At 34.1% G+C, this 26,689-nt stretch overlaps 2 protein-coding genes across 3 annotated transcripts in view; both read left to right on the top strand.

Moving 5' to 3' along the window:
* Glra3 (glycine receptor alpha 3) overlaps positions 1-26,689 on the top strand; it is a 158,972-nt gene that overhangs the window by 11,198 nt on the left and 121,085 nt on the right. The gene's annotated exons all lie outside the window — the stretch shown is intronic.
* LOC124982132 (cadherin-3-like) lies at positions 4,704-7,052 on the top strand. The gene is given in 4 exon segments (XM_047548389.1): positions 4,704-4,798; positions 4,885-5,929; positions 5,932-6,283; positions 6,286-7,052. Coding segments are annotated over 4 exon segments (2,259 nt in total).

The raw sequence follows: 26,689 nt of genomic DNA, 5'->3' as shown, positions 1-26,689 counted from the left end.
AGTGGCCTTTATTCCAAAAATCTATTTTATTTCTAAAATTTATTATTGTGGTAGGCATGAGAGGTATCGAATTGCAGGAAAATACATAAGAGAATGATACACCAGGGTTTTGTTATGTTAGTTCAGATTAGGTTCCCTTATAACAGGAAGTGCACAATAACACAGGTTTTAGAAAGATTATTTTCCTTCTTGAAGGAAAAAATAACTATGGAAAGAAGAAGACTAAGAGTAAAATGGGAGTTACCAATTCTTCCAACTTCTTGTTTTGCCATCCTTGGGATTTCTTCTTTTAGGATCCAAGATAGATGCTCTGTTTCCAGTCATCATAGCTGCTTTATAGTCATCAGAAAGAAGGAAGAGACTTCTCTTTACAGGTGCTTTCAAGATATTAAAGATTTCCCAGTTTCCTTTTTGTGTGTCCATGGGGCCAAGTTTTGGTCTTGCAAATAGAAATAGCAAGTTTGAATTCTTGGAATGCCTTTAGAGGGAGGGCCAAAGGCTCTGAATCATGTTTACCAATCTGCCCTGTAGAAATCAGTCTTTAAAGAAGGAAAAGGAACTTTTTTTTTTAATGAAGGAAAGGTAAACAGAAAAGAAGCAAATCAGATATTGTTTCAGATATACAATTCAAAAAGTAATTTGAGGAGAAATATGTTGATCATATGTTGATACCAGAGAACTTAATACAGAGTCAATGGCAAAAGGACATTCCAAAAGTTAAAAGAAGGGGCAGATATGAGAAATGAAAAGGAAAAAAACAAACAAACAAAAACGAATCCACTAATTGGATGTAAAGAGAAAGTAGGGTAGAATTTTTATCATAGTTACACTGTTAGTAACTGGTTATATGATGGAAACATACATACCTGCATATACATATGCGTGTAAGCGTATGCATGTAGAACAATATCTGTAGATATATGCATGTATTTATACGTATATATATGTCTATATATCACACATACATATATATATACACATGTATATAGGTGGGACCACATATATGTATGTTCATATGTATATGTACTGTGCATGTACCATATATATAGTTTTACATATATGTGTATGTGTGTATATATATGTGGTTTTATACATATATGTGATTGTGTGTATATGTGCTTATATGGGTATATATAAAATATATGTATATATGTGATAGATGTACATACAATGTACATGTATGTGTATATATGTATATGCCATATAGGTATATACAATACTTATATACATATATGTAGGTGTGTGCATATATATAAAAAATACATATATATGTATGTAAAATGTGATGCCTAAGAGATATCCATTTAATGTTAAAACTCAGAGATAAGAGTACAGACCTGGAAAGATCAGACGTCTTAGAATTCCGGGGCAGAGCTTTCCAACAGTTTTTATACTTGAGCATCATACATAGATGTTTCACTCAATTGCAATAAACACTAAATGCAATAACTCACAGAGATTCCTGACCTGTGGGCTCTAGCTACCTCAAGAACCCCATACCACATACTAGAAGTTGAGCTATGAATAACATAGCACACCTGTAAATTCACTGGGGAATGCATATGAGGAAAAATTCTTTCCTGCCTAGAACACTGCCATTCAAGTATAGCACTTCAACCAGCAGAAAAATCAATAATCTGCACTTCTTATAACTACAAACTATGAATTCCATAATAGTTTCCTGAATCAGAATTTACATTTTATCAAGTTCCTCAAGTGACTGATGATAAGGACTTTCAGGTTTAAAAAGTCCTCTTATAAGAACACCAACTTCTAAAGCATGGGAAGAAGAGAAAACATTGGGAAAAAAATGAAAGCAAATAGAGTTGTTAAGAGAAAAAGGTGAATTACAAAAGTATATCACAAAAACTAACTGGAGTATTTTAGAAATTAAAAAGTGATCAATATAATATCAAGTAGTATAAAAATGAAAAGAAATATGAAAGAAAACATGGAGGCAGGATACATGTGGGAAATGTCTATTCTTCTATAAACCTAAAACTGTTCTAAAAAATGAGGTCTATGAAAATTCAAAAATTTGGAGAAAAGATGTCAATGGATTAGGAAACAGGAAGAGATGGTACAGAAGAGATGGAGTGAAATAGCTGATAAAAGATGAAAAAGAAGAATTGAAAGAGTAATATCGAACGGGCAGATTTTGAAGTAGATGAGAGGTTAAGTCTTTGGAACTAAATGGAAGGAGGTTAGGATAGATACAGAACATATAGAGCTGTATATTTTGGTGTTCTGATTTCATAATCCAGTAGCTTTTGCTTGGTTTTCTCTATGAAGTAGGAGGCAAGGTCATCACCTGAGATGAAAATGAACAATGAAGCATACTAGTGAAGGCAACTCGTTACAAAGCATGGCTATACAGTAGCTCTCTAAGAGGATTCAAATCAGCCTCATTGCAACAGATGCACCTATCACTCTGAAGGAGATGAAGCACTCAAGCATAATCTTTATGAACCCTTATGAAGGTTGCACTAATTCTGGTGGCAAAGGAATAAATAGAACACATATCACCTAATTCAAATCAAGTGCTTATTTTTCCTAATGAGCACTGTATATATCTATTCTAAAAAATAAAGAAAAACTCTCATTATTCTTCAAAAGGCAAAATGTGACTCATTCAATTAGAATCATAGTTGATTAAATCTTTTCACTGAAAAATAGAAGACCCAATTTCAAACTTTTTACTCTGTTTTTATTATTCTATATTTGGGCACCATGGTTGGCAGTGTTGGCATACATTTTTCACTCATGCTTCTGAAGTACTTCCTTTTTCATCTTGAAGTAGTTGGTCTTTTCTACAAAGCATTGTCTCTAGGGATTCTATTATATTTTATGAAAGGAAAACATAGTTTCTTGATGTCACAGGAAATAACTTCTATAATATAGAGATTATCTAACTCCTTTTCCTTCACTGGTAATTAAATTGTTGCCTGAAATAGTTCAGGTCTATAGGTGGAAAGGGAAAAAGATAGGGGGTGTGTAACGGGGGAGGGGAGGAACCAGGAATAAGAGGGAAGGATGAACAAGTGACTAAGCTGGAACATTAGTGTTAAGGGTAAGCTGAATATTAGCTTTAAGAATGATGTGACAGGTAGTAGTGGGAGAATGGGTGGAGGGATGAGAATGAGAAAGACAGTAGAATGAATCAGACATAACTTTCCTATGTTCATATGAATAAACGACCAGTGTAACTCCACATCATGTATAGCCACAAGAATGGGAAGTTATACTCCATGTATATGTGATGTCAGAATACATTCTACTGTCATGTACAACTAAAAAGAACAAATTTTTTAAGAAAGAATCACATGAACAGCAGTGATTGTATCTTTCTGATCTCTTTTTTTTACTTTTTAAAAAAAAGATGGTCCAATATTTGATAAAAACCTTGAGGTATAGTATAATTTTCACTGGACAAGAACTGAGTGACATCATACCTATTGTTATACTCACCTTTCTTTACCACTTCCAATTATAAATTCTATTTTTTTCTTTTTGTTTGATTCTCTTTTCTATCAGTGCCATCTCTTTTTCTTTAAAAGTTTATAATGGACAGTCAGAAATAGAGTTTCCTGAACCATAGGGAGATAAAAGTCCAGTCTGTTTTACATACAATGAGTCACCTTCCATTGAAAGTTGACATTAACATATGCATTTGTAGTCACACAAACTCGGATATCTACCATAATCTGAATGTCAGTGCTTTGCTGATGCAACACTTTTTATAAAGAACAAAAAAACACATAGTGTGACTCTACTTTTTAGTCTATCTATATCACTTTTTGGGTCCAGAGACTCTCAAGATTGCTGCTGTAAAATATCATGTTTTTATGTCCTGAATCTTATTGATTTGGGAATTTATTAAAATGCATTTTATTAATAAGCATTGGTATAAGCAAAATTAGTTGAAAATAGTTCAAGATAAAGTGTACTACTTCTGCTGTATTGTTTCCTTTGTAGATAATTTGTAATAATTAAAAACTAAAGTAAAAATATATTTTCAGAGCTAGTATTCCTCACCTCTAGCTGGTAAGATTAAAGTGTTTTTTCTCCCTTATTTTTACTGTATTTTTCTGAAGTTTTTTTTTTTTTTGATACAATGCATATACAACAGCAGACTAAAATGAAATTTACAGTATTTTTTAAAACAAGCTTTATGAAAATTTCAAAAGTCTAGGGAGATACTTTGCCAAATAAGATTTAGAAGATAAATGCAATTCATCATCAACTTTTCCTCCCTTGGTTTTATATAATTATTTTGAAATTATTACTAAAAATCAGTTTCTGAAAGTATATTCAATGACTTTTGATAAGTTAACTAGTTGGTGTGTTTACAATATAAAGAACAAAAAGCTCTTGAGTAGAACTTCAAATGATCATCCTTTATCAAACTGGACTATAGAAAGTAGTATGTTAGTGTTATTTGCTTTTCTAATTCCCATGAACTGTTTTATGACATAGTTTTTGCCCTCAATCCCAACATTCTTGGTCTAGTAGAAGAGATTATGGTTTGGAAGTATCATATATCAACAATAAAATCCAGTTACTGATAGAATTTTATACTTGATATACTGTGGCCTACAAGAATTCAGTGTAGGAGGGATCATTTCAGACTCATTTAAGCACAGAAAAGCAATGTGGAGGGTATGTGGCATTTGAGCAGAAGAATAAATTTCATTAAGAAAAACATGTACAAATTCAGTGATCAGGCCCTACTCTGGATTCTGAATAATTGCTATTTCAACTCCAGTAGTCTTGTGCCCCTTTTTTTGACCAAAGGAAAGTAACATAATCTACTCCAAAAACATTTTATCTTCCAAATTTTGTTTTGGTTAGTAAACTATTGTTTTTATTAAGTTTATCATCCAGGAGCATACCACATTGCAGTCAGAGAATACTTCGATTGAAGAAAAATAGACCCCAGAGGCTAAAACAGCTCAAATCTAATAAAGACAGGGGCACCATGATTTTCTACAGCATCACAGGGCCTGGAGCAGACAGCCCCACTGAGGGTGTCTTTACCATAGAGAAGGAGACAGGCTGGTTGTTATTGAATAAGCCACTGGACCGGGAAAAGATCGCCAAGTATGAGCTTTTTGGTCATGCTGTGTCAGAGAATGGTGCTTCAGTGGAGGAGCCCATGAACATCTCCATCATGGTGACAGACCAGAATGACCACAAGCCCGACTCCACCCAAGCTGTCTTCAGAGGGAATGTCTTGGAGGGCGTACTCCCTGGTACTTCAGTGATGCAGGTGACAGCCACGGATGAGGATGATGCCATCAACACCTGCAACGGGGTGCTCGCCTACTCCATCCATAGCCAGGAACCAAAGGACCCGCATGACCTCATGCTCACTGTCCACCGGAGCACAGGCACCATCAGTGTCATTTCCAGTGGCCTGGACCGTGAGAAAGTCCCTGAATACACACTGACCATCCAGGCTACAGACATGGACGGGGATGGCTCCACCACCACAGCAGTGGCAATAATGGAAATCCTTGATGCCAACGACAGTGCTCCTGTGTTTGACCCCCAGAAGTATGAAGCCCAGGTGCCAGAAAATGCAGTGGGTCATGAGGTGCAGAAGTTGACAGTGACTGATCTGGATGTCCCCATCTCACCAGCATGGCATGCCAACTACCGCATTGTGGGAGGTGACTGTGGGGACCATTTTATCATCACCACCCACCTTGAGAGTAACCAGGACATCTTGACAACCAGGAAGGGTTTGGATTTTGAGGCCCAAAACCAGCACACCCTATATGTAGAAGTGACCAGTGAGGATCCCTTTGTGGTGACGCTCCCAACCTCCACAGCCACTGTAGTGGTCCATGTGGAGAATGTGAACAAGGCCCCTGTGTTTGTCCCACCCTCCAAAGTTGTCGAGGCCCAGGAGGGTATCTCCATTGGATTGGTATCTCCTTCATCTACACTGCACAGGACCCCGACAAGGAGGATCAAAAGATCAGCTACCACATCCTGAGAGACCCAGCAGGATGGCTAGCAATGGACCCAGACAGTGGGCAGGTCACTGCTGCAGGCATCTTAGACCATGAGGATGAGCCATTTGTGAGGAACAACGTCTACGAAATCATGGTCTTGGCCACAGACAATGGAAACTCTCCCACCACTGGAACAGGAACCCTTCTCCTAACCCTTACTGACATCAACTACCATGGCCCAATTCCTGAGCCCCGTGAGATCACCATCTGCAACCAAAGCCCTGTGCCTCAAGTGCTGAACATCACGGACAAGGACCTGTCCCCCATTCCTCCCCTTTCCAGGCCCAGCTCACACATGACTCAGACATCTACTGGATGGCAGAAGTCAATGAAAAAGGAGATACAGTGGCCTTATCCCTAAAGAAGTTCCTAAAGCAAGACACGTACAATGTGCACCTTTCTCTATCTGACCACGGCAACAAGGAGCAGCTAACAGTGATCAGTGCCACTGTGTGTGACTGCCAAGGCCATGTGAAGACCTGCCCCCAACCCTGGAAAGGCAACTTCATCTTCCCCGTCTTGGGGGCTGTCTTGTTTCTGCTACTCCTCCTGCTGGTGCTCCTCTTATTGGTGAGAAAGAAGCGGAAGGTCAAAGAGCCCCTTCTGCTCCCAGAAGATGACACACGTGACAATGTTTTCTATTATGGTGAAGAGGGTGGTGGTGAAGAGGACCAGGATTATGATATCACCCAACTCCACCGGGGTCTAGAGGCCAGGCCTGAGGTAGTTCTTCGCAATGATGTTGCACCAACCTTCATGCCCACACCCATGTACCTGCCCCGGCCAGCCAACCCAGATGAAATCGGCAACTTCATCATTGAGAACCTGAAGGCAGCCAACACGGACCCTGCAGCCCCGCCCTACGACTCCCTACTAGTGTTTGACTAGGAGGGCAGCGGCTCTGATGCGTCCTCCCTGAGCTCCCTTATGTCCTCAGCCTCTGACCAAGACCAGGATTACTATTATCTGAACCAGTGGGGCAGTCGCTTCAAGAAGCTGGCGGACATGTACGGAGGCGGTGAGGAGGACTAGGCTGCCCTGCCAGGAACAAAATGTCAAGCTACAGCAGCCTCTCGAAGGGGTCTCAGTCCCCACTTAAGCCAAGGACTTCAGAGCTCGTCAAGAAGAGGCCTGAGCAACTTGGAAGGAAGAGGATGCAAGTCTGCCGTGAACAGGTTGGATCTAAGCCCTTCAGTATGGAAGGATGTGGCAGACTGACTTCACTCCTGACCACCTTGCAGCCTAGGTCAGGGTTGCCTCAAGCTGAATTTCCAGATGTTTCTTTCCTGCCATAAAGTGCTCAGCCCAGTGTCCTGGGCCTGGACCTACTCTGATCTCCACCATGTCTTTCTCTCTGGAATGGACCCTTATCTTAGAAAGAGGCCTCTTATTGCACCCCATTTTTTGTTTTATTTTTGTGGTGCTTGGAATTGAACCCAAGGCCTTGAGCATGCTGGGCAAGAGCTCTCCTGTTGAGCTACACCCCCAGCCCCTGTGGTTTTGTTTTTGTTTTGTTTTAATGCTGTTTTCAAGTCTTCCCAGTGTCCTCTCGGCCCTCCAGAAGAGCAGCCTGCCAGGTTTAGTGCCCTCGTGTATCCCTGAGGCCTCCCACTTGGATGGATCATTGCATTTTTATACTGTGTGTGTCTAGGTTGTCCTGTATTTTTTACTTTCCCTATGGTGTGCTGTAGAAGGTGATGACAATCGTATAAATGTACTAGAACTGTTTTTTATTAAAGGAACTTTGCCCAGAAAAAAAAAAAAAAGAAAAATAGAAGTGATGAAGGACTTTGTTGGGGGATGTGCACATGCACATGTACTGTACAATGAATGAACATAAGTAGAATCAAATAGCAACCTATAGAGATGAATGGTCTAGAGTCAGGTTAAGGGAAGAAGTCTTTTTATATGTGTCAGAAATAAAAAGAAAAATAAACCTTTCCAAAAGGAAAAGAGGGCAACAATATTTAAGATGAATTCACATGCTATAAAATGTTTCTTATAAGAAATCAACTGCTATTTCACTGATCTGAGAAATAAAAGATAATATAACCACATATTTCCCTGAAATGCTGCATTGTGGGTTCAGAATGTAACTGGTTCTTTTTTAAAGATATATGTGCAGCTCTTACTGTAATAATTGAAGTATAACAACCACAAGTCTGCCTTTATAACTTTTAATGTAATTATTATAGGTCTTTAATTAAAATCTATTTTAAAGTATTTATGTAAATTTAATTTTACAAATAATTATTTAGGTAATGCATGATTAGTTTTTGAGTATAGAAATCCAAATGCTTCAGGTATATCAAAACTTATTCAGTTACTAATACAGTTTTAGTTTTCTCCCTGCATTTTTTTCCATATCATATCCCATATATTTATATAAGTATATGCCTCCATGAAGAAATAAGAGTTTTGTATATTTGAAAGAAAAATGATTTAATTACCCATTCTGTAGGCTTGCTTTTAAGGGATAAAAGTTCCAGTGAGAATTTGTTCTGGCATCTCTCCATCTCCTAATCCTTTCTACCAGAGAAGAGAGAAGTGGGGAATCTGGACAGGAAGGCATAGCCCATACTTTCTTTTACCTTTCACTTTAGACTTTGAGTAAAATTGGGTATGTGTGCATCATTATCAGTGCAGAATTATGAAGTCAATGTACTCGCAGATGTGAGCTTTATCAGTTAAAAGGTCATCTTATACCAAATCAGGTCATTTATGATCTCAAATTCTTTTAGTTTTTTCTTTTCATTTTTTTTTTTTTAATTTTTGGTACCAGGGATTGAACTCAGGGGCACTCAACAGCAAGCCATATCCCCAGCCCTATTTTGTATTTTATTTAGAGACAGGTGTTTAGCACCTCTCTGTTGCAGAGGCTGGCTTTGAACTCGATATCCTCCTGCCTGTCTTCCCAGCCACTGGGATTATAGGCATGCACCACTGTGCCTGGCTATTCTTTTACCTTTTGAAAAAATTTCTCCAGTTGTTCCAGATTTTGTGAGTGAGTGGGAGAAGATGCTAATTTGGAATCCCTTGGATCCTAAGAGTACACTAAAAATGCTGTTTTGTTCTTTTTACTTTCAGTGGTATGACTTTAAGTGCTTCCTATTTCAGAAAATATGAAATAACGTTATTTCGTTTATTGCTGCTTAAATCCAAAGTAAGAGTACAATATAGATTTTTAAAAACATATTAATAATTATTTAGGTCATTTTTAATTTTTATCAATACAGCCAGTGTCACATTAAACAATGCTGGGTCATAAGGAAGATATCCTAATAATTTAAATATCAGCCATGAAATTCCCCCTTAAAATAGCTATATTAATTTATATTATATTACATTATATTATAGTCACTCTGCATTTCAGTATATAAATTTCAGATAAAGGTAACTTTTACTCACATACTCATTGATAAGTGGTATTACTAAACTTTTAAAATTTTTACTAATTATAGTGGTAGTTACTCTCAATTCAAATGGGCATTAATTGGTTAGTGCTGAGTGTGGGCATGCTATTTTATACTAAATGTGTATTTTTATTTCTTTTTCTATAAATTACTTATTCATATATTTTTCTCCTGGATTATCTTTTACTAAATGATTTTTAAGTTCTTTTTATAATTCATATATTGGTGCTTTGTTACAAATCTACTATATAATTGTTTATAGTGTACCTTTTCCTAAAAAAAAAAAAATTATTGGTTCTTTTTAGTTAAACATGACAGTAGAATCCATTTTTATGTAATTATACAAGCAGGAAATATATCCTATTCTAATTAGGACTCCATTCTTGTGAGATTCACTGTGGGGTATTCATATATGTACACAGGGAAATTATGTCAGATTCATTCTTCTGTATTATCCTCCACCCCTCCCTTTATTCCCTTTTATGTAATCTATTATTCTATTCTTCCCCCCTACTCCACCTTATTGTGGGTTAGCTTCCACATATCATAGTAAACATTTGACCTTTGTTTTTGGGGAATTGGTTTATTTCACTTAACATGATAGTCTCCAGAGCTATTCATTTTCTGGCAAATATCATAAATTCATTCTTCTTAATGGTTGAGTAATACTCCACTGTGTGTTGAAGGGCACCTAGTTTGTCTCCACTGCTTAGCTATTGTGAATTTTGCTTCTATAAACACTGTTGTGGCTGTATCACTGTATTATGTTGATTTAACATCTTTTGGATATATAGTGAGAAGTGGGATAGCTGGGTCAACATTCCTAGTTTTCTGAGGAATCTCCACACTGCATTCCAGAGTAGTATCAATTTGCAGTTCAACCCACAATGTATGATGAACACAGTTTTAATATTGATGAAATTACATGGTGATCTTCACATCTGAGCCATACTTACTGGCACATTTTCTAATTTTCTCTTGATACCATTCCAATTTGACTTTTTCTGCTACCAATTTTCTAACACTGTATTTGACAAGTCACTATTGCAATCTACATTGCAAAATAAAATGGTTAATTTTCAGTTCTCATTCTCAGTTTTAATGACAGATAACTCTCTTTTCTTTAATATATTTATTCTAACTGCCTTCTTGGACACAATACTCTACTGGTTTTCTTCCTATGTTACTTTTGTCTATTTTCTCCTGTTCCTCCATCTGTTCTATTTTCTACTTGTGCTTAATCTTCTTGTGAACTGATCTCATCTCAAGCCTTCCAAATTTGTGCCTTAATACTAAAATGATGCCCTTCCTCAGACTCCAGACCTACATAAGTAACTGCATGTTCACCTCACTATTAGGGAGATAGCTTAACTCACACATACTAAAAACTGAACTCTAGATTCTTGTCCCAAACCTACTCCATTGGCAGTTTGCTGTATTTCAATGATAATAAAATCTGTCCTTACAGTTACATAGACTAATAAACATGGACTCATCCTTGACCATGACCTGTTTTATTCTACTCTGTCAGAAAGATAATCTTGTCACTGACTTCAAAATACATCTAAAATCTGCTTCCTTCTCATTACCTGCAGTGCAGTAGCCTGGACTGGCCACCATCATCTGGACTATTACAATAATCTCCTAACTGGTCTCTGCTAATCTTCCTAGTGGAGCCATATGCTACATGATTATATTTTGGTCAATGCCAGACTGCATATGATGGTGGTCACATAATATTATAATGGAGCTAAAAAATTTCTATTGTCTGGCAATATCATTGTAATGTCTTAATGCAATGCACATTACTCATGTGTTTTTGGTTAGTCTGGTGTAAACAAAACTTTCACATTGCCAGTTACATAAAAGTAAAGCAAATACATTTGTTTGATATATAGTATTTAATTGTGACAATAAATTAGTTACTAGTTTATGTATTTACTAGTTTATCATTATTTTAGAGTGTACTCCTACTTATTAAAACTAAAAAAGCTTCTTCTCAGCAAAGGAAACATTCAGTAACATGTAAAGAGGAACATGGGAGAAAATCTTTACCACACACACCTCAGATAGAGCGCTAATCTCCAGGATATATAAAGAACACAAACACTAAACATTAAAAAAAAACAAACACAAATAACCCAATCAATAAATGGGCTAAGGAAATGAGCAGACACTTCACAGAAGAAGAAATATAATCAATCAATAAATATATGAAATATGTTCAACATCATTAGAAATTAGGAAAATACAAATCAAAACTACATTGAGATTTCATCTCACTCCAGTCAGAAAGGCAATTATCAAGTATACAAGCAACAATAAATATTGGTGAGGATGTGAGGAAAAAGGTACACTCATATTGTTGGTGGGACTGTAAATTGGTGCAACCATTATGGAAAGTGGTATGGAGATTCCTCAGAAAACTTGGAATGGAACCAGCCATCCCACCCTTCGTTTATACCAAAGGACTTAAAATCAGCATACTACAGTGACACAGCCACATCAATGTTTATAGCAGCTCAATTCACAATAACTAAACTATGGAACCAACCTAAATGCCCTTCAACCGATGAATGGATTAAAAAAATGTGGCACATATACATAATGGAATATTACTTAGCCTTAAAGAATGAAATTAAGGCATTTGCAGATATTGGAAGGAGTTGGAGAATACCAGGCTAAGCAAAATAAGCCAGACCTCCATGACAGGGACGGGGTGGGGGGGTGGGGGGGTTGGGAAGAATGGAGGAACTTTGTATTGGGCAGAGGGGAAAGAAGGGAGGGGAGGGGCTCTGAGTGTGGGAATGATGGTGGAATGAGACGAACATTATTACCCTACATACCTGTGACTCAGCACCATATACAGCCAGAGGAATGAGAATTTGTGCTCCATTTGTGTTCAATGTGTCAACATGCATTCTACTGTCATGTATAACTAATTAGAACAATTTTTTTTTAATTAAAAAATTTTAAAATAAAGAGCCAAAAAGCAAAACAAAAAATCCCAACTACATAGCCTCAGGCAGGTCCTTCAGGAGGAGTTCCAGAAGAAGGCATTGTTATCATAGTAAATGACAGCTTCATGTATGTTATTGCACTTGAAGTCCTACCAGTGGGACAAGATGAAGAGGGAGAAGATGGTGAAATTGGTGATCCTGACCATGTGAATGTCTGGACTAACGTGTGTGTGTGTGTGTGTGTGTGTGTGTGTGTTTTAAATAAAAAGTTTAAAAATTAAAACCAAAGAAATTTTTTCAGAAAGAAAATATTTTATATTGCCTTAGAATGTGTGTTTTAAGCTAAGCATTACCACAAAAGTAAAAAAATCATAAAACTTATAAAATTAAAAATTTCCAATAAGCTAAATGAAATTCATTATTGAAGAAAATTTTTAAATAAATTCAGTGCAGCCTAAACATATAGTGTTTATAATGTTGACTGTAGTGTATGGGCTGTCCTAGGCCTTCACACTCATTCACCACTCACTCACTGACTCACCCAGAGAAACTTCTTGTCCAGTAAACTCCATTCATGGTCAGTGCACTCTATGGTATACTATTTTTTATCTTTCATTCCATATTTTAAGTACCTTTTCTATTGACTACATATGTTTAGATATACCAATACTTACCAGTGCATTATAATTGCCCACAATATTCAGTACAGTAACTGCAGTTCAGGTTTGTAGCCTAAGAGTAATAGGCTATATTATATAGCCCAGATGTGCAGTTGGTTGTATCATTTAGGTTTGTGTAAGTAGTGCATGCTGATATTCACACAATGATGAAACTGCCTAATGACATATTTTCAGACTATCTCCCTGTTGTTAAACAACACATGACTATACATATTTAATAAAGCAGCCAAGGTGATCCTTTTTAAATAAAAGGTAAACCATGCCATTTGTCTTCTCAAAGCCTTAAAATCTTCCATTTCACTCAGAGTAAAATAACAATTTGTTATGAAGTCTCTTATGCTGCTACATTATTAGGCACTGCATCTAATCCTTTGATCTACTTTCCTGCTTCCTTCTTATTTCTTAACTCTATTGGAGGCCCCATCAGTTCTCTTTCTGTTCTGTGATTATGTCAATCATGCTCCTGATTTAGGACCTTTGCACTATTTCCAAAACCTGGAATAAATACTCTCTCTCTCTTAGATATCCAGGTGGTCAACTTCTTGACCTCCTTAAATGCCTGGGTAAAATATCATTTTACTAATGAGGCTTATCCTAACTATTATATTTTAAAATATATGTAGATCTCCCATACCTGTCACTCTAGATTGTCCTTTGCTGTTTTTCTTTAATTCTCCTTTTTTTCCAACATAGTATGCATATAATTCATTAATTTGTCATGTTTCTGGTTCATTTTATTCCATTCTACTACAATATAAACTCCATGAGAGCATGGATGTGAGCCAATTTTTACTGCAGAATCCATACCCTAACAGTATTTGACATATTGAACATTTTTTCAAAAAATCATCAAGAAAATGAGTAAGTATATGTATCAAATAAATTAGTCTTTTCTGTAAGACTTCATTTTTTTGTTTATAAAGGTCTCTTGAATGAGTCTTTAGCAAATTCTTCCATATTTATAATTTTTACTTTGAAATCCTTTTCAAAGTAAAATTTACATATGGATTAAGAAATTGAAGAATTTTTTCAGTGCTATTCATAGCACTCTTTGGTCCTTCCTCCCTTATATTTAGTCGTGCTTCTTAAAAGAAACCATTTTTAAATGCCTGTTTCTTAACCCTGATGATTTTTTCCAGACATCTAAATATAATACCTTGATATTAGATATTATTATTAGTTCACATTTTGCTTTCCTTTAATTTTGTAAATGTTTTCCTCTGTCTTTACTTATGTTGTTTCTTCAGCTTTTATTTTTTATAACACTCTGAATCCTATGATTTTGTTTTTGTAATATATGCCAAACTTCACTGCACTGCATAGCTAAATGGCTTTCTTAGAATTTTCTAAGACTTTCTGCAGTCTCAGAAATCACATTGTTACTTTTCTAAGTTGCATCAGCTCTTTGTCATGATTCTGTTTCCTGGTTTACCTCCTCATTTTGCTGCAGTATATTCCTAATAAATTTCCAAAGAAAGCATTTATATATACGGTTCACTATTCAATACCTTATACTTTGACTGCTTAATTACTTCTCACTTGATTTACAGCGTGGCAGGACTACTGGGTTGAAAATACTGAATGCCAGGAATGGAGGGAAAGGGGAAACACTGGGGAATAACAACGACCAATTATATTACTGATATCATATGTGTATTACTGTGTAACAACAAATCCCACTATTATATATAATTATAATGTACCTTAAAAAAATGGGGAAAAACTCAGAAAAAGTACTGAAGGTCCCAAATTTTAAAGTTTTTATTATACTGCAGTATTCACAAAAGGTGCTAATTAAAAAGTTTAAAGTCATTTTGGTCTCACTTTTTTTTTCAAAATCTTTCTTTTCATTGTTAATGTTTGGCAATTTTAGAAAATAGACATGGTTCTCTATTTAAACTTTTTGATTCAAACATCTTTAAACTTAATTAGCTCATTTTACTTTGAAAAAATGTTTTTATCCATTTCTTAAAATGATGAACAGTTACTAAAGACTCTGGATGTAATATAGGGAAAGAACAATAAACTCTCTGTGGCCAAGAAATGTACATTATGATAGAAACAAATAACAAACAAACATACAACTAATTGTATGTTCAGATGATGGATAAATACATATATACAAACATACATAGAGATTATTTAATTCTACTATCTATCAGAAACTTGTAGGAATTTCTTATTTTTTATGTCCTTCATGTTGTCTTCTAGTTAGTTTGTATGTTTTTAGTCCTTTATGATGATTTTAATAAATATTGGGAGAGAAAATAAACATGCTTACTCTTAAACTATTTTAAAATATTTAACTATTGACATACTCTTATTTAGAGCTTTAAATACTTGGAGTTTATTAATATCTATGGTGTGCAATAAGAGAAAGTTTATGCTAGTATTTTACAATAGATTGCTGACTGTTTACAACACCATTAATTTGAAGTAGCTGTTGCCTCTACTTGGAATATTATTCCCTCTGATCCATATTCAGCTTACATTTTAATTCCTTAAAAAGTGTTTACTGACTATCCTATCCAATATAGGCTAATTTTTCTGTTTTATCCATACTCATGAGAAACAGAAGTCTTTAAGCTCAATTAGTTGTATGTTTCTTTATTACATTTCTTCTATCATAATGTACATTTCTTGGCCACAGAGACTTTATCTTTCATTTGCTATATTGCATCCAGAGTCTTTAGTAACTGTTTTTATTTTACCACATATATATATGTATATATATATATATATATACATATATATATATATATAACTAAATAGATACAGTAACGTGTTTTAAATGTATACAGATACACATATACATAATGTATGAACATACATATACATTGATTATTTATAAAAAATAAAATCTTGGAAAACAAATACCCTTCTTTGTCTTATCTTATCAATCTATACATTTTACTCTTAATAAGAATTTTTAATTATTTTGTTTAGTTTAGTCTAAGATTTAAAAACTTGCTTTTTATTTTGGGGAATTAAAATTTTTCTGGATGTCTCATGAATGCAGTTATTAGTATAATGATGTATGTCTATAAAACTATGGATTGTTTATCATTTTATTTTTATTTTTGAAATCTGAACCCAGAGTCTGGCACATACTAAGAATGTGCTGTCCCACTGAGTGACAACCCAGCCCTCAAGTTTATAATCACTGTAAGTGCCTAATTAAAAACCATGAACTTTACAGAATAAGGGAAAAAAATGACTTACCAAATATATTTAAATGAAATAAGAACAGGAACTATAAGCTTCAGAAATTTTGGCTTTATTTTATGCCTGATATATTTAAGGAAGACATCTTGTCTCTGGAAGGAAATATGACACAGAATTCAAAGGTCTCTGTCATGTTACGCAGTGATGTTTTAAAGCAAATCAAGGGTGATTTTATGACTCTCTGAAATGACACTAAAATTTGAAAATTTGACAAATCACTTATGTAGTCAGAGAGAATCATTGGGGTAACATTCTAGCTTGAAAAGTTATTCTCTTGAAGAGAATATTAATAGTTAGTAATAAATTATGATTCATTAAAATTATTGAATTCTTCATTAACCTATATTTTCATTACACATGAACATCTTAGTAAAAAAAAAATGTTATTTTTCATTACCCTGAAACTCATGTGGCTTGAAACAACAATAAATGTTTATTAGCCACACTCCTAAGTCAGTATTCTAGTTCAAGATCTCTCACAAGGTTATTGTTAAGATGTTAGCCATGGCCGCAGTTGTATGAAGGCTTGACTGGGCTAGAGACTCTGATTCTGAGGTCTCAGTCATATGGCCAGAAAAGTCTATTGGTATAAACCCTCAGATTTTCACTCTTGGGTGTCTTTATAACATTATGACTAGTTTCCCTTGAGTGAAGTGATCCAAAAAAGCGAAGTGAAGTAACAATACATTTTTATGACATATTTTACACACCACCACCAAGGCAGTTAACCCAGTCAATATTCAGAAGAAGGAAAATTTGGCCCCAGTCTTTGAAAAGAGGAACATCAAAGAAATTAAAGATTTTTTAAAATACCACAATCATCTTTGAGAAATTCCTCATACCCAGTCCAAATTATCACTAAATTCTGTAGACTTTATCAACTCAGAATGTTCTGCTCTTCTTTATGTCCACTATTTTAAAATTATCCAGACTACTATCTTCAGCTCTTGTTATAGTTTAGATATGAGGTGTCCCCCAAAAGATCATGTGTGAGAAAATGCAAGAAAGTTTAGAGGTAAAATGATTGTGTTATGAGAACCTTAACCGAATCAGTACATTGATCTCTAATAGAGATTGACTGGTAACTATAGGCAGGTAGGATTTGGCTAGATGAAGTGGGTCCCTGGAAGTCTGCCTTTGTGGTATATATTTTGTCCTAGTTGAGGTGAGTTCCATCTCTCTGCTTCCTAGTACCATATCCCCAGCTGCTTTCCTCTGCCACACCCTTCTGCCATGATGTTCTGCCTCTCCTTGGACCCTAAGGAATAGAGTCCGTCATCTATGGACTGAGTCCTCTGAAACAGTGAGTCCCAAAATAAACTTTTTCTCTTCTAAACTTATTTTTGTCAGGACTTTTGGTCACAGCAGTGAAAAAGCTGACTAAAACGGCTCTCATTTTGACAAATAGAATTGTCTCCAAATGAGGCTACGAAGACCACAGTTTACAATCTGATCTATAAGACCCTATGTAATCTGGTAGTAATTTCTCTATCCAGTCTCATCAGTCATCGTGTTGACCCTCTCTCTATTCCAATCACACTGACATTCCCATTATATTCCCATCACAGGCTCTAAATCTGTTCATTCATTCTGATCCTGTCTGAAATTCTGGACTAGTTTCAGCAGTTTCCTTTCCTACAAATTTTTACCAAGTTTAATATAAACATTACTTCTCTTTAATTAAATTCTTATTATAATAACAATACTATTGAAAGCAAGTTACTGAATAGAAGACAATTTAAACCTAAAATTTCCATAAATATCCAGTCAATATTTGATTTATGAAAGACCGAATGTCATTAATCAGAAGGTTAAAGCCCCTACCACGATATATTTGCAATGTGACTTTAAACCTCTCTTGATAAAGTAGTTCAATTCATGCACTGGGATAAGTCAGTCAATTTTTTTCTTTTATGCTGCTCAGTCCTTTCCAAAGTTTCTTTGTATTTTCTACACTTGGATTTTTGAGAGATAATTTTAATCATCTAGGGACCTTTTACATGAATTAGGCTGGGTGAATCTCTCTTTATTTCAATTAAAGATATCCCTTACTCAAAAGAGTCATGGCATCAAATGCAAAAAGCAAACTTTGGCATAACAATTTGGCATTTTTCTAAACATATGTGTATACTGTCATGTATTTTATTAAATTTATCTGTGAAAAATATGTATCACTTTTACTTCTCTGTTTTTATACTGGTAAAAGAATGTCTGGCTTGCTCAAGGCCAAACAACTAGTTAGTGACAGAAAAGGAACATAACATAAGCCTCCTGGCTGTCCATCTGGAGCCTCAACCATTGTGCCATGATGCATTCCATTTAATTATCGTGTGCACTCAATACATAATAGGAACTATTAAGTCTATTCTAAGTAATTTCAACATATTCTGAAACATTTAATTAGTTTTCTTTAAAATAAATAAGTCATTAAGAAGCTACAAATCAGTGAGTTAATTAACTGTGTTATGGCCTTTTAGTTCTTTCAGCTGAAATAAACTGATGCCCAAACTATAAAGAAGTAAACCATTACCCATGAGGACAGTTTTCATGAAGCTATAACAATTACCATGAATTACAAACATAGCATTTGAAAGTGTTTAGTAAAACTGAATGATTTTATAATAAAAATTAATTTTGTATATAAAATAAATTACATAAAGATTAGAATTATGAAATCTCAAATGATTACACTAATCCCTTAACACATATCTTACTATTCAGTGAAATCCTCCTTCCCCACCCCACATCCACCAATAACCTTATATTAACCCTTTTCACATGCAAACACATATATACACAACCAATATGCAATTTATCACTGGCAACTAACAAGCACTGAACAGAGATAATCATAATTAGCACTTGTTTATGGAAGCATTGGATGCAGACAACACTATAATATCAAGCCTGGTTAAAGTGGTAGCTGTAGCTGGGCACAGTAGCACACTTCTGTAATCCCTGCAGCTGGGTAGGCTGAGACAGCAGGATCTCGAGTTTAAAGCCAGCCTTAGGAAAAGTGAGGCACTAAGCAACTCAGTGAGACTCTGTCTCTGAATAAAATACAAAATAGGGCTGGGGATGTAGCTCAGTGGCTGAGTGCCCCTAAATTCAATCTCTGGTATCCCCCCAAAAAAAAAAAAATGGTAACTGTAGCATTCCAATTTATCTCTCTCCACTTCTACCATTAAGTGATAATTTCAAACATGTAACTTGAATGATTTAAAGCCCCTCTTCCAGATTTCTGATTCTTGATTTTTCTCTATTTCTGTTTATTCTTTGGTTCTTGCTGATTATTCATTAGCTCACTCCTAACTTGGGCAGAAGGATAGAAGAGAAAGAGTAGACCTTCTCTAGGGTTAAATACATACTCAAAATATGATTACTGGGTCATACACTGAGGTTTGACCTCTCACTCTTTATAATTAGATAATTCATCTCAAAACTATTTACATAATTACCATGGATACTCTGGATTGCTTCTAGACTACTGAAATAAATGGAACTATCATGATTTCTGCTTAAATATTAAACCCTTCAATACAGGAGACAGAAATTGATTAGTACTATAAAAATAGTGCTATTAATGAAAGACAAATTTGAGATATATTTTAGAAAGAATTTGCAAAATAAGAGGTTAATAGCTAAGGGTTCCTGAAGAAATGATTCTTAAACCTAGATCATAAGGATAAATAAAACTTACCTCAACAAATTGAAGACCAGTGAGTATTCCAAACAAAGGTCATGGTGAGTACAAGGCTAGATCAGACTAATGAGAAAGAACAGTGATGTATGTATGGTTGGATCATAGATAAAATTAGAAGGGGGACCCAACAGGATGATTTGATATGTGAAGTAAAAAGCTTCATCAAGAGTTATCAAAGGTTTTCATCCTGAAAACTGGAAGAATAGAGTTACCATTAATCAAATTTGAAAACAGGAAAAGAACAGGTTTGTGTAGGAACAGCTGGAATTTAATTTGAGTATGTTCAGTTTTATATATTCAAATGAAGATGTCAAGGAGATACACCTAACAGTCTGTAGTGCAGGGAGAATTCATGACTTGAATAAAATTTAAGTGCTTAATATACTCTATACTGTATTCAAAGTCATGAGACTGGATGGCTCACCACAAAAGAAGGTATAAAGAAAAGAGTCAATAATTAAGAAAAAGCATTTCCAATTTCAGAGATCAAGGTAATAAAGAAGCAGCAATGAAAAACAAAGATTCAAAAGTAATATGCTGTAGCAGAAAGAGAAAAAACTGGCAACAACCAACTTGCAAAACCAACTGCTTTTCATGCTACTCAAGTAAGAGTAATGTGAACTGACCACTGAATTTAGCAATGTGGAGGATATTAGAGCTTGACAAAAGCATTTTATTAATGGAGAGGTTAAAGAAGCTGGTGTGACTGAAGAGAAAATATAAGGAAAGGAATTAGCATAATGAGTATATGTAATTCAGTTATGCTTTTAAGAGAAAGAGTAGGCAGCTCAAATGAGTGAAGTCAAGAAAATTTTTGTTCTGTTTTGTTAAAAAAAAGAAATAAAATGAAGTTTGTACACTGCACTTTGTATGGGAATGATTCTGTAGAGTTGTTGATGGAAGAGATAGGACTATATATATTTGAGTATGTAAGAACAAAGAAATCTCGTATATTAGGAAAATATGGCTTATGCTAGTGACACAGTCCACACAGCAATAGGAGAGAAGGAAGGATTATATGACTTCACATACTGCTACTGAAGGAGATAAACTCTATGAAATTACTTTAATATCAGTTATACTTATGCCTTTTCTTTTGTTTATTTTTGGCACATTTACTATGATGTATCAAGATCATTTTTAAAATAATTCTTCAAATTTTAGTACATATCAATTCTGTAGTTAAGTATCAATAGTTTTGGAATATTCTCAACAATTAAGTCATCTTTATTGCTTCTGTATTGGTTTCTATATCTTCATAGTCTGAATTTCCAGTTTCACTGATCTTAGACATTTTCACCTTTTTTTCACTATCTAGATAGAATGTATTTTTCATTTTATTTTTCCATGCCATCTTCTGTACATTTTTATGATTTTTTATCTTGCAAATGACTCATTCTTTTATTAGCTATGCCTAATCTGCTAAGACAATTGAGTTCTTAATTTTATTTTATGTTTAAATTATAGAATTTTCATATGATTGGTAATTGAAGTAGACTTCATTGCTGGAATTGCCTTATTTTATTTAAGCATATAAAGTATAATTATGTAAATCAGTTTGACAAATTCATCATCTGAATCTTTCATATATGTATTCCATTCCACATTTATATTGATTTTTAGGTCTTATGCTCCTATCTTTTGTGCTTATATTTTATTGCGATTCAGATATAATATATAGAAAATTAGATACAACTTGAGGTTTAGAATGATATTTCATTCTTTCTCCAAAAAGGATTTATTTTTACTTTTACTTAGAAAGGTATAATGCTCACAATCTGAAATTATTATATTCTGGTTTTGGAAACTGAAATGATTCCAAGTAATAATGAGCTTCTCTAAGGGTTCTAAATTTCTGGTTTATGCTTAGTCAAAAGTTCTAATTCTTTGAGATCTTTAACTCATATGAATTCACCCCTTTGGTAAGTCCTTGAGTACAATTTCTGTACCCAAAACTCTCAAAACTTTCAAAGCTTGTACTATAGTTGTTAACCTCTTAACTGCTTTGCCTGAAATTTTTTGCTACCCTGTTACAGTTTAGATGTGATCTGTCCCCCACAAGTTTGTGTGAGACAGACAATGCAAAAATGTTTAGAGGTAAAATGACTAGATTCTGAGAGCTTTAACCTAAAGGAGTGGATAACTGAGTGGTAGTTAACTAAGGGAAGTAGAGTATAGCTGAAGAAAATAAGTCACTGGGGTAGTATATTTGCTGTTTACATTTTATCCTGAGGGAGGGGCTCTTTCTGCTTCCGGGGTTGCCATGTCCTGAGCTGCTAGCCTCCAACACACCCTTCCAACATGGTGTTCTGTCTTACCATGGACTGAACCTCTGAATCGATGAGCCAAAATAAACATCCCCCCTCCACACTGTTCTTGTCAGGTATTTTGGTCACAGTGATAAGAAACTAATGAAAACATACCCCAAGAGGAAATGCAGTGACAATACTGGGCTGACCTCTATGAGATTCTATTGTCTTAGGTCTTAGATGTATCATTTTTCTCTGTTTATTAGCTCTCCAATGTAGATTTTAAAAACCTTTTCTACTTGTTTTAGGTGGAAAATTTGTTTTGATTTAAAATGTAGACTTGGTCCTTATAAATCTGCATGTCTTGGAAAAAAATTACAAACTTCTCTACACACCTTATTTTCTTCATTTGTATTCCATAGGTAATAATACCTAACTACCAAGGTTCTTATTAATTAAAAGATATTATGTATGTGAATCCTGTGCCTAAGAGATCAGGAAGTGTGATCATTTCTGTTGTTACATAAATTGAAATTCCCCAAGCTTCATTAAAGTGAGATCTCTTTCAAATTATAACCATATTTTGTTGGTGTATTACCTAGTAGCTAGTATCAAGATCCCAGTAGACCATCAAATTTTTTATTTTTGAATTTCTAGAGGTGTTCTAGAATAGTCCTCTTATATTCTCCCACTTTGGTCTCTTTTTAAATAATTAATGTCAAGCAATCAACTTAAGATCTGCTTCACTGCTAATGTCTTCACTGCAATGATTCCTTTTCTAAGACAGTATACTTTAGTTTGAAATACTTAAAAATGACACATATTCCCAGGTGGTCCCATTTCCCCTTAGTTCTCCTTACAATGAAGCACAAAGAATGGATAAAAATGGTCATATTTTCCATTCTGTGTCTTATTTTTCAAGTGAGAGCTTGTTATTATAATTCGGAAAGTTCCAAATAATAACTGTATTTTTGACAAGGAACTATAAATCCACAGAATTGGTTCACAGAGCCATAGATTTCACAGTAAAATCTGATACTCCAAATGTTCTCTGCTTCAGAAGTCTGGACAGTGGTTTTGTTCCTCACCAGTCACCCTTACTCCTGTGCAAATCAATTCATGAAAATGGATGCACACAGGTTTGCAGCCATGTGCCATGATCTGTCTCAAACCTACATTGTTTGTCAGCTGCACCTTTCAATAATTTCTCTCATAATTTTAAGGTTCATATAGCAGAGATGAATAGGTTTTGATGATTATATTAAAAGTCCTTTTTAAAACATCTATATTGAATGGTTATTTCTGTCCTCCTATATAGGTATGTGTGTATATATATATATATATATATATATATATATATCTTATTGAATATTTTTGATAAATTTTGATGTTCCCATACTGAAGTGAATAGATTTTGCCACTTTTTAAGACTTTAAAGTCTCTGAACTTTTAAATAACGCTTCTTTAAATAAACAATATGTAAAATACTTAAGTGAAAAAAATTCATTGATGGGAATGTGTTTAAGCTCACACATAATTTCCAAGAAAAGTTAATAGTAACTGCAATTTTTGGTAAAGCGTAGAAAAGTAGAGCCAAGTGTGGGAGGAAAGCTAATTAACACAGATTTTGAGAAAATTTATAAATAAAAGACTGTTCTAAAAGAGTCAAAGCTGATTATTTCAAAAGTAGTGATCATGGGTAATTTGCTAACCATTATAGTAACTTGCTATAAATATGCTGGTTTTGTTTAAAGTCCACGGTTTAGAGAAAAAGAAAAAAGAGGCTTTGATGATAGTTTTTCATCCAGAATTCATTATAAATTAGTCTTGAATTTCTTCCCCCTGCCTCCTCCTACCCTGACCCTGAGTTTAAAACTAAAAAAAATGAAAAAAAAAAAAAAAAAACCCAACAACGAAAACTCACTATATATAAGATGTTGTTGTCTATTTAAAAGAGAGTGGTGTAAGATTCAAGATTGGTTATATGAAGACTTACACAATGTATTTATGACAAGGAAGAAATTCTCTCAAATGACTTCAATTCTCTTAGGGCAGTCTACTAATGTTCACTTGGTGCAAGGCTTAGATGTTACTGTAAGGGAAAGAAAAGTTTTAGGAAAAATTTACCAGAACAAGAATTATAGTTGTCAGGAAGTCTTACTACATTCAAAGCCTCTGCCCCTTTCAGAAAATGAAGGGACATTTTTACATGTAAAATGCTTTCTATAGAATGGTTCAATATAATTGAAAATTGTAAAAATGCTTTCTATAGAATGGTTCAATGTAATCTTGCTGACAAAATTCCTCCTGAGTTGAAATTGAGAATCTTCAAAAATAAAATCAATTGCCTATAAGTAACTGGATGGCTCTGTGTCATTAGTCCCTTTAGGTTACAAAAACAAAATATCAAAAGAAGGTGGCTTATAAATGACAGAAATTTTTCTCACAGTTCTGTAAACTAAAACATTCAAGACCAAAGCACAGAAAAATTACATGTGTGGTGAAAGCTTGCTTCCTGGATAACTGATCACTTTCTTTTCACTGTTACTTTATATGGTGGGAGGGACCAAACAGATTGCCTGGGCCTCTTTAATAAGGACACTTATCCTGTCTGTGAGTACTATGCCCTTGTGACCTAATCACCTCCCTCAAGCCCCACTTAATACCATCACATGGGGGCTAGAATTTCAGCATATGAAATTTGGGAAGATACATTCAGATCATAATAACTAATAAAAAAATGGAATATTTTTCTGCTCAGAATTTTCTCATATTTTATAGGTATCAATATGCAGGACTTGGTTTTGAATCCCTATTATAAAATGTGAAGATTTTGTTCACAGTGTAGGAAAAAACATCCAACTAATATCATTTACTTCATTGTCATCTATTTTTCCAGTGCCTGCTAATTTCCCAAAGAGAACAATTGCAGCAATCTACTGAAATGTGAACACTTTAAAGCTTCACATTTATTTATACTTTACTGTTCTAAGTACAGTGCTTTATTATTTAATAAATTTTTCAAGAATGAAAATTCATTGTTTCAATATTTACCAAATATTTTAAGTGCATAATGGCATATTATATGCTTTATATAAAGCACATATATGTGCTTTTATAGATAGAGAACTTTTTTCCATTTATAAAAGGCTCATCCAAGCTCATGTCTTGTGTTTTTAAAATAATTTATCATCTCTTACCTATTTTTCTAACAGCCAAGCCCAATGTGCATTTCATATACTCATCTTAAATCATTAATCATATAAGATTAGTAATTTTATTAATTTTATGTACCATGTCAACATAATTTGTTGTTTAATTTATAATAATGATAAAAATATTTTTAAAATTTTAAATTTGTATTTAAAAAAGGAGATGTTGACTATAAAATATATAACTGCTTTTAGAAAAATAGATAATCTTAATAGGTTTCGTAGTTTGCAATAAAATAGTTTGTCCTTCTAAGATTATTTACCAAAGAGGTATTTTCCATACTAGTCCATAGTAGACTAAGAGATAGTGAGTTTTCTTTTCTTGAAGTCACTTTAATTATCAGTTGCATAACCAATAAAAGTTCATATTCCAGTAGAAACCATTTCAACAACATGTTGGTGATTAAAAAGGTTAAACACTGAATCTATGTGGACATGTGCACCTTTTACATTTATTTATTTATAATTTCTTTCTCTTTGAAACTCTTCCAAGCATGATGCAGACTCTTTGCCAGGCATCAATAATGGTTGCCAAATAAATAAATGAATGAGTTTCTATTGTGTGTTTCATGAAATAGATTTTTATGTATTCCCATCACTGGAACCAATGCCACAATCTTTGTCTAATATATTTGGATGTAAATAAATTTGGAGATATGAATATATTTCAAATGGAATTTTAACAGTACTGTTCAAATTTCTGGACAGTACAATTATTGAAGTAGCCCAATTATTGTTTTTGAAAATATCAAAAGAAGTGAAATATTATTAAAAATAATAATAATTACTAAATTATAAAAATAGTAATTATTTTGTCATATTTAAACAATAGTATTTATCATATAATCATTCAAAAAGAATATCTGTGTTCAGAGTAGCTTATGTTTGATAATAGTGTTTAAAATATTCAACCAGGAGTTCGGGACAAGTTCAGTATGTTTGTGAACTTTGTGGTGGAGGACTAATGATCTAGAGAGAGTACCGAATTATCTTGTTTCCATTCAAATCTTCAGCATGCACAAAAAAAAAGCAGTTAGAACACAACATATAATTACTACTTTCTAAAATCATGAGGTCCAAAGAAATATTCATAAGTAGAATATTGCTACATTAACTACATAATATCTTTTCATATCTTGACTGTTTGACCCTCTTATCTTAGTGTGTCTATCCAGAATTCCAGGGGTTTTTAACCAACGTGGTCATATACTGCAAAAAGTGCAAGCA

This window comes from Sciurus carolinensis, chromosome 4 (genome assembly GCF_902686445.1).
Source record: "Sciurus carolinensis chromosome 4, mSciCar1.2, whole genome shotgun sequence".
Lineage (NCBI taxonomy): Eukaryota > Metazoa > Chordata > Mammalia > Rodentia > Sciuridae > Sciurus > Sciurus carolinensis.
This window is presented reverse-complemented; position numbering and strand designations above follow the sequence as displayed.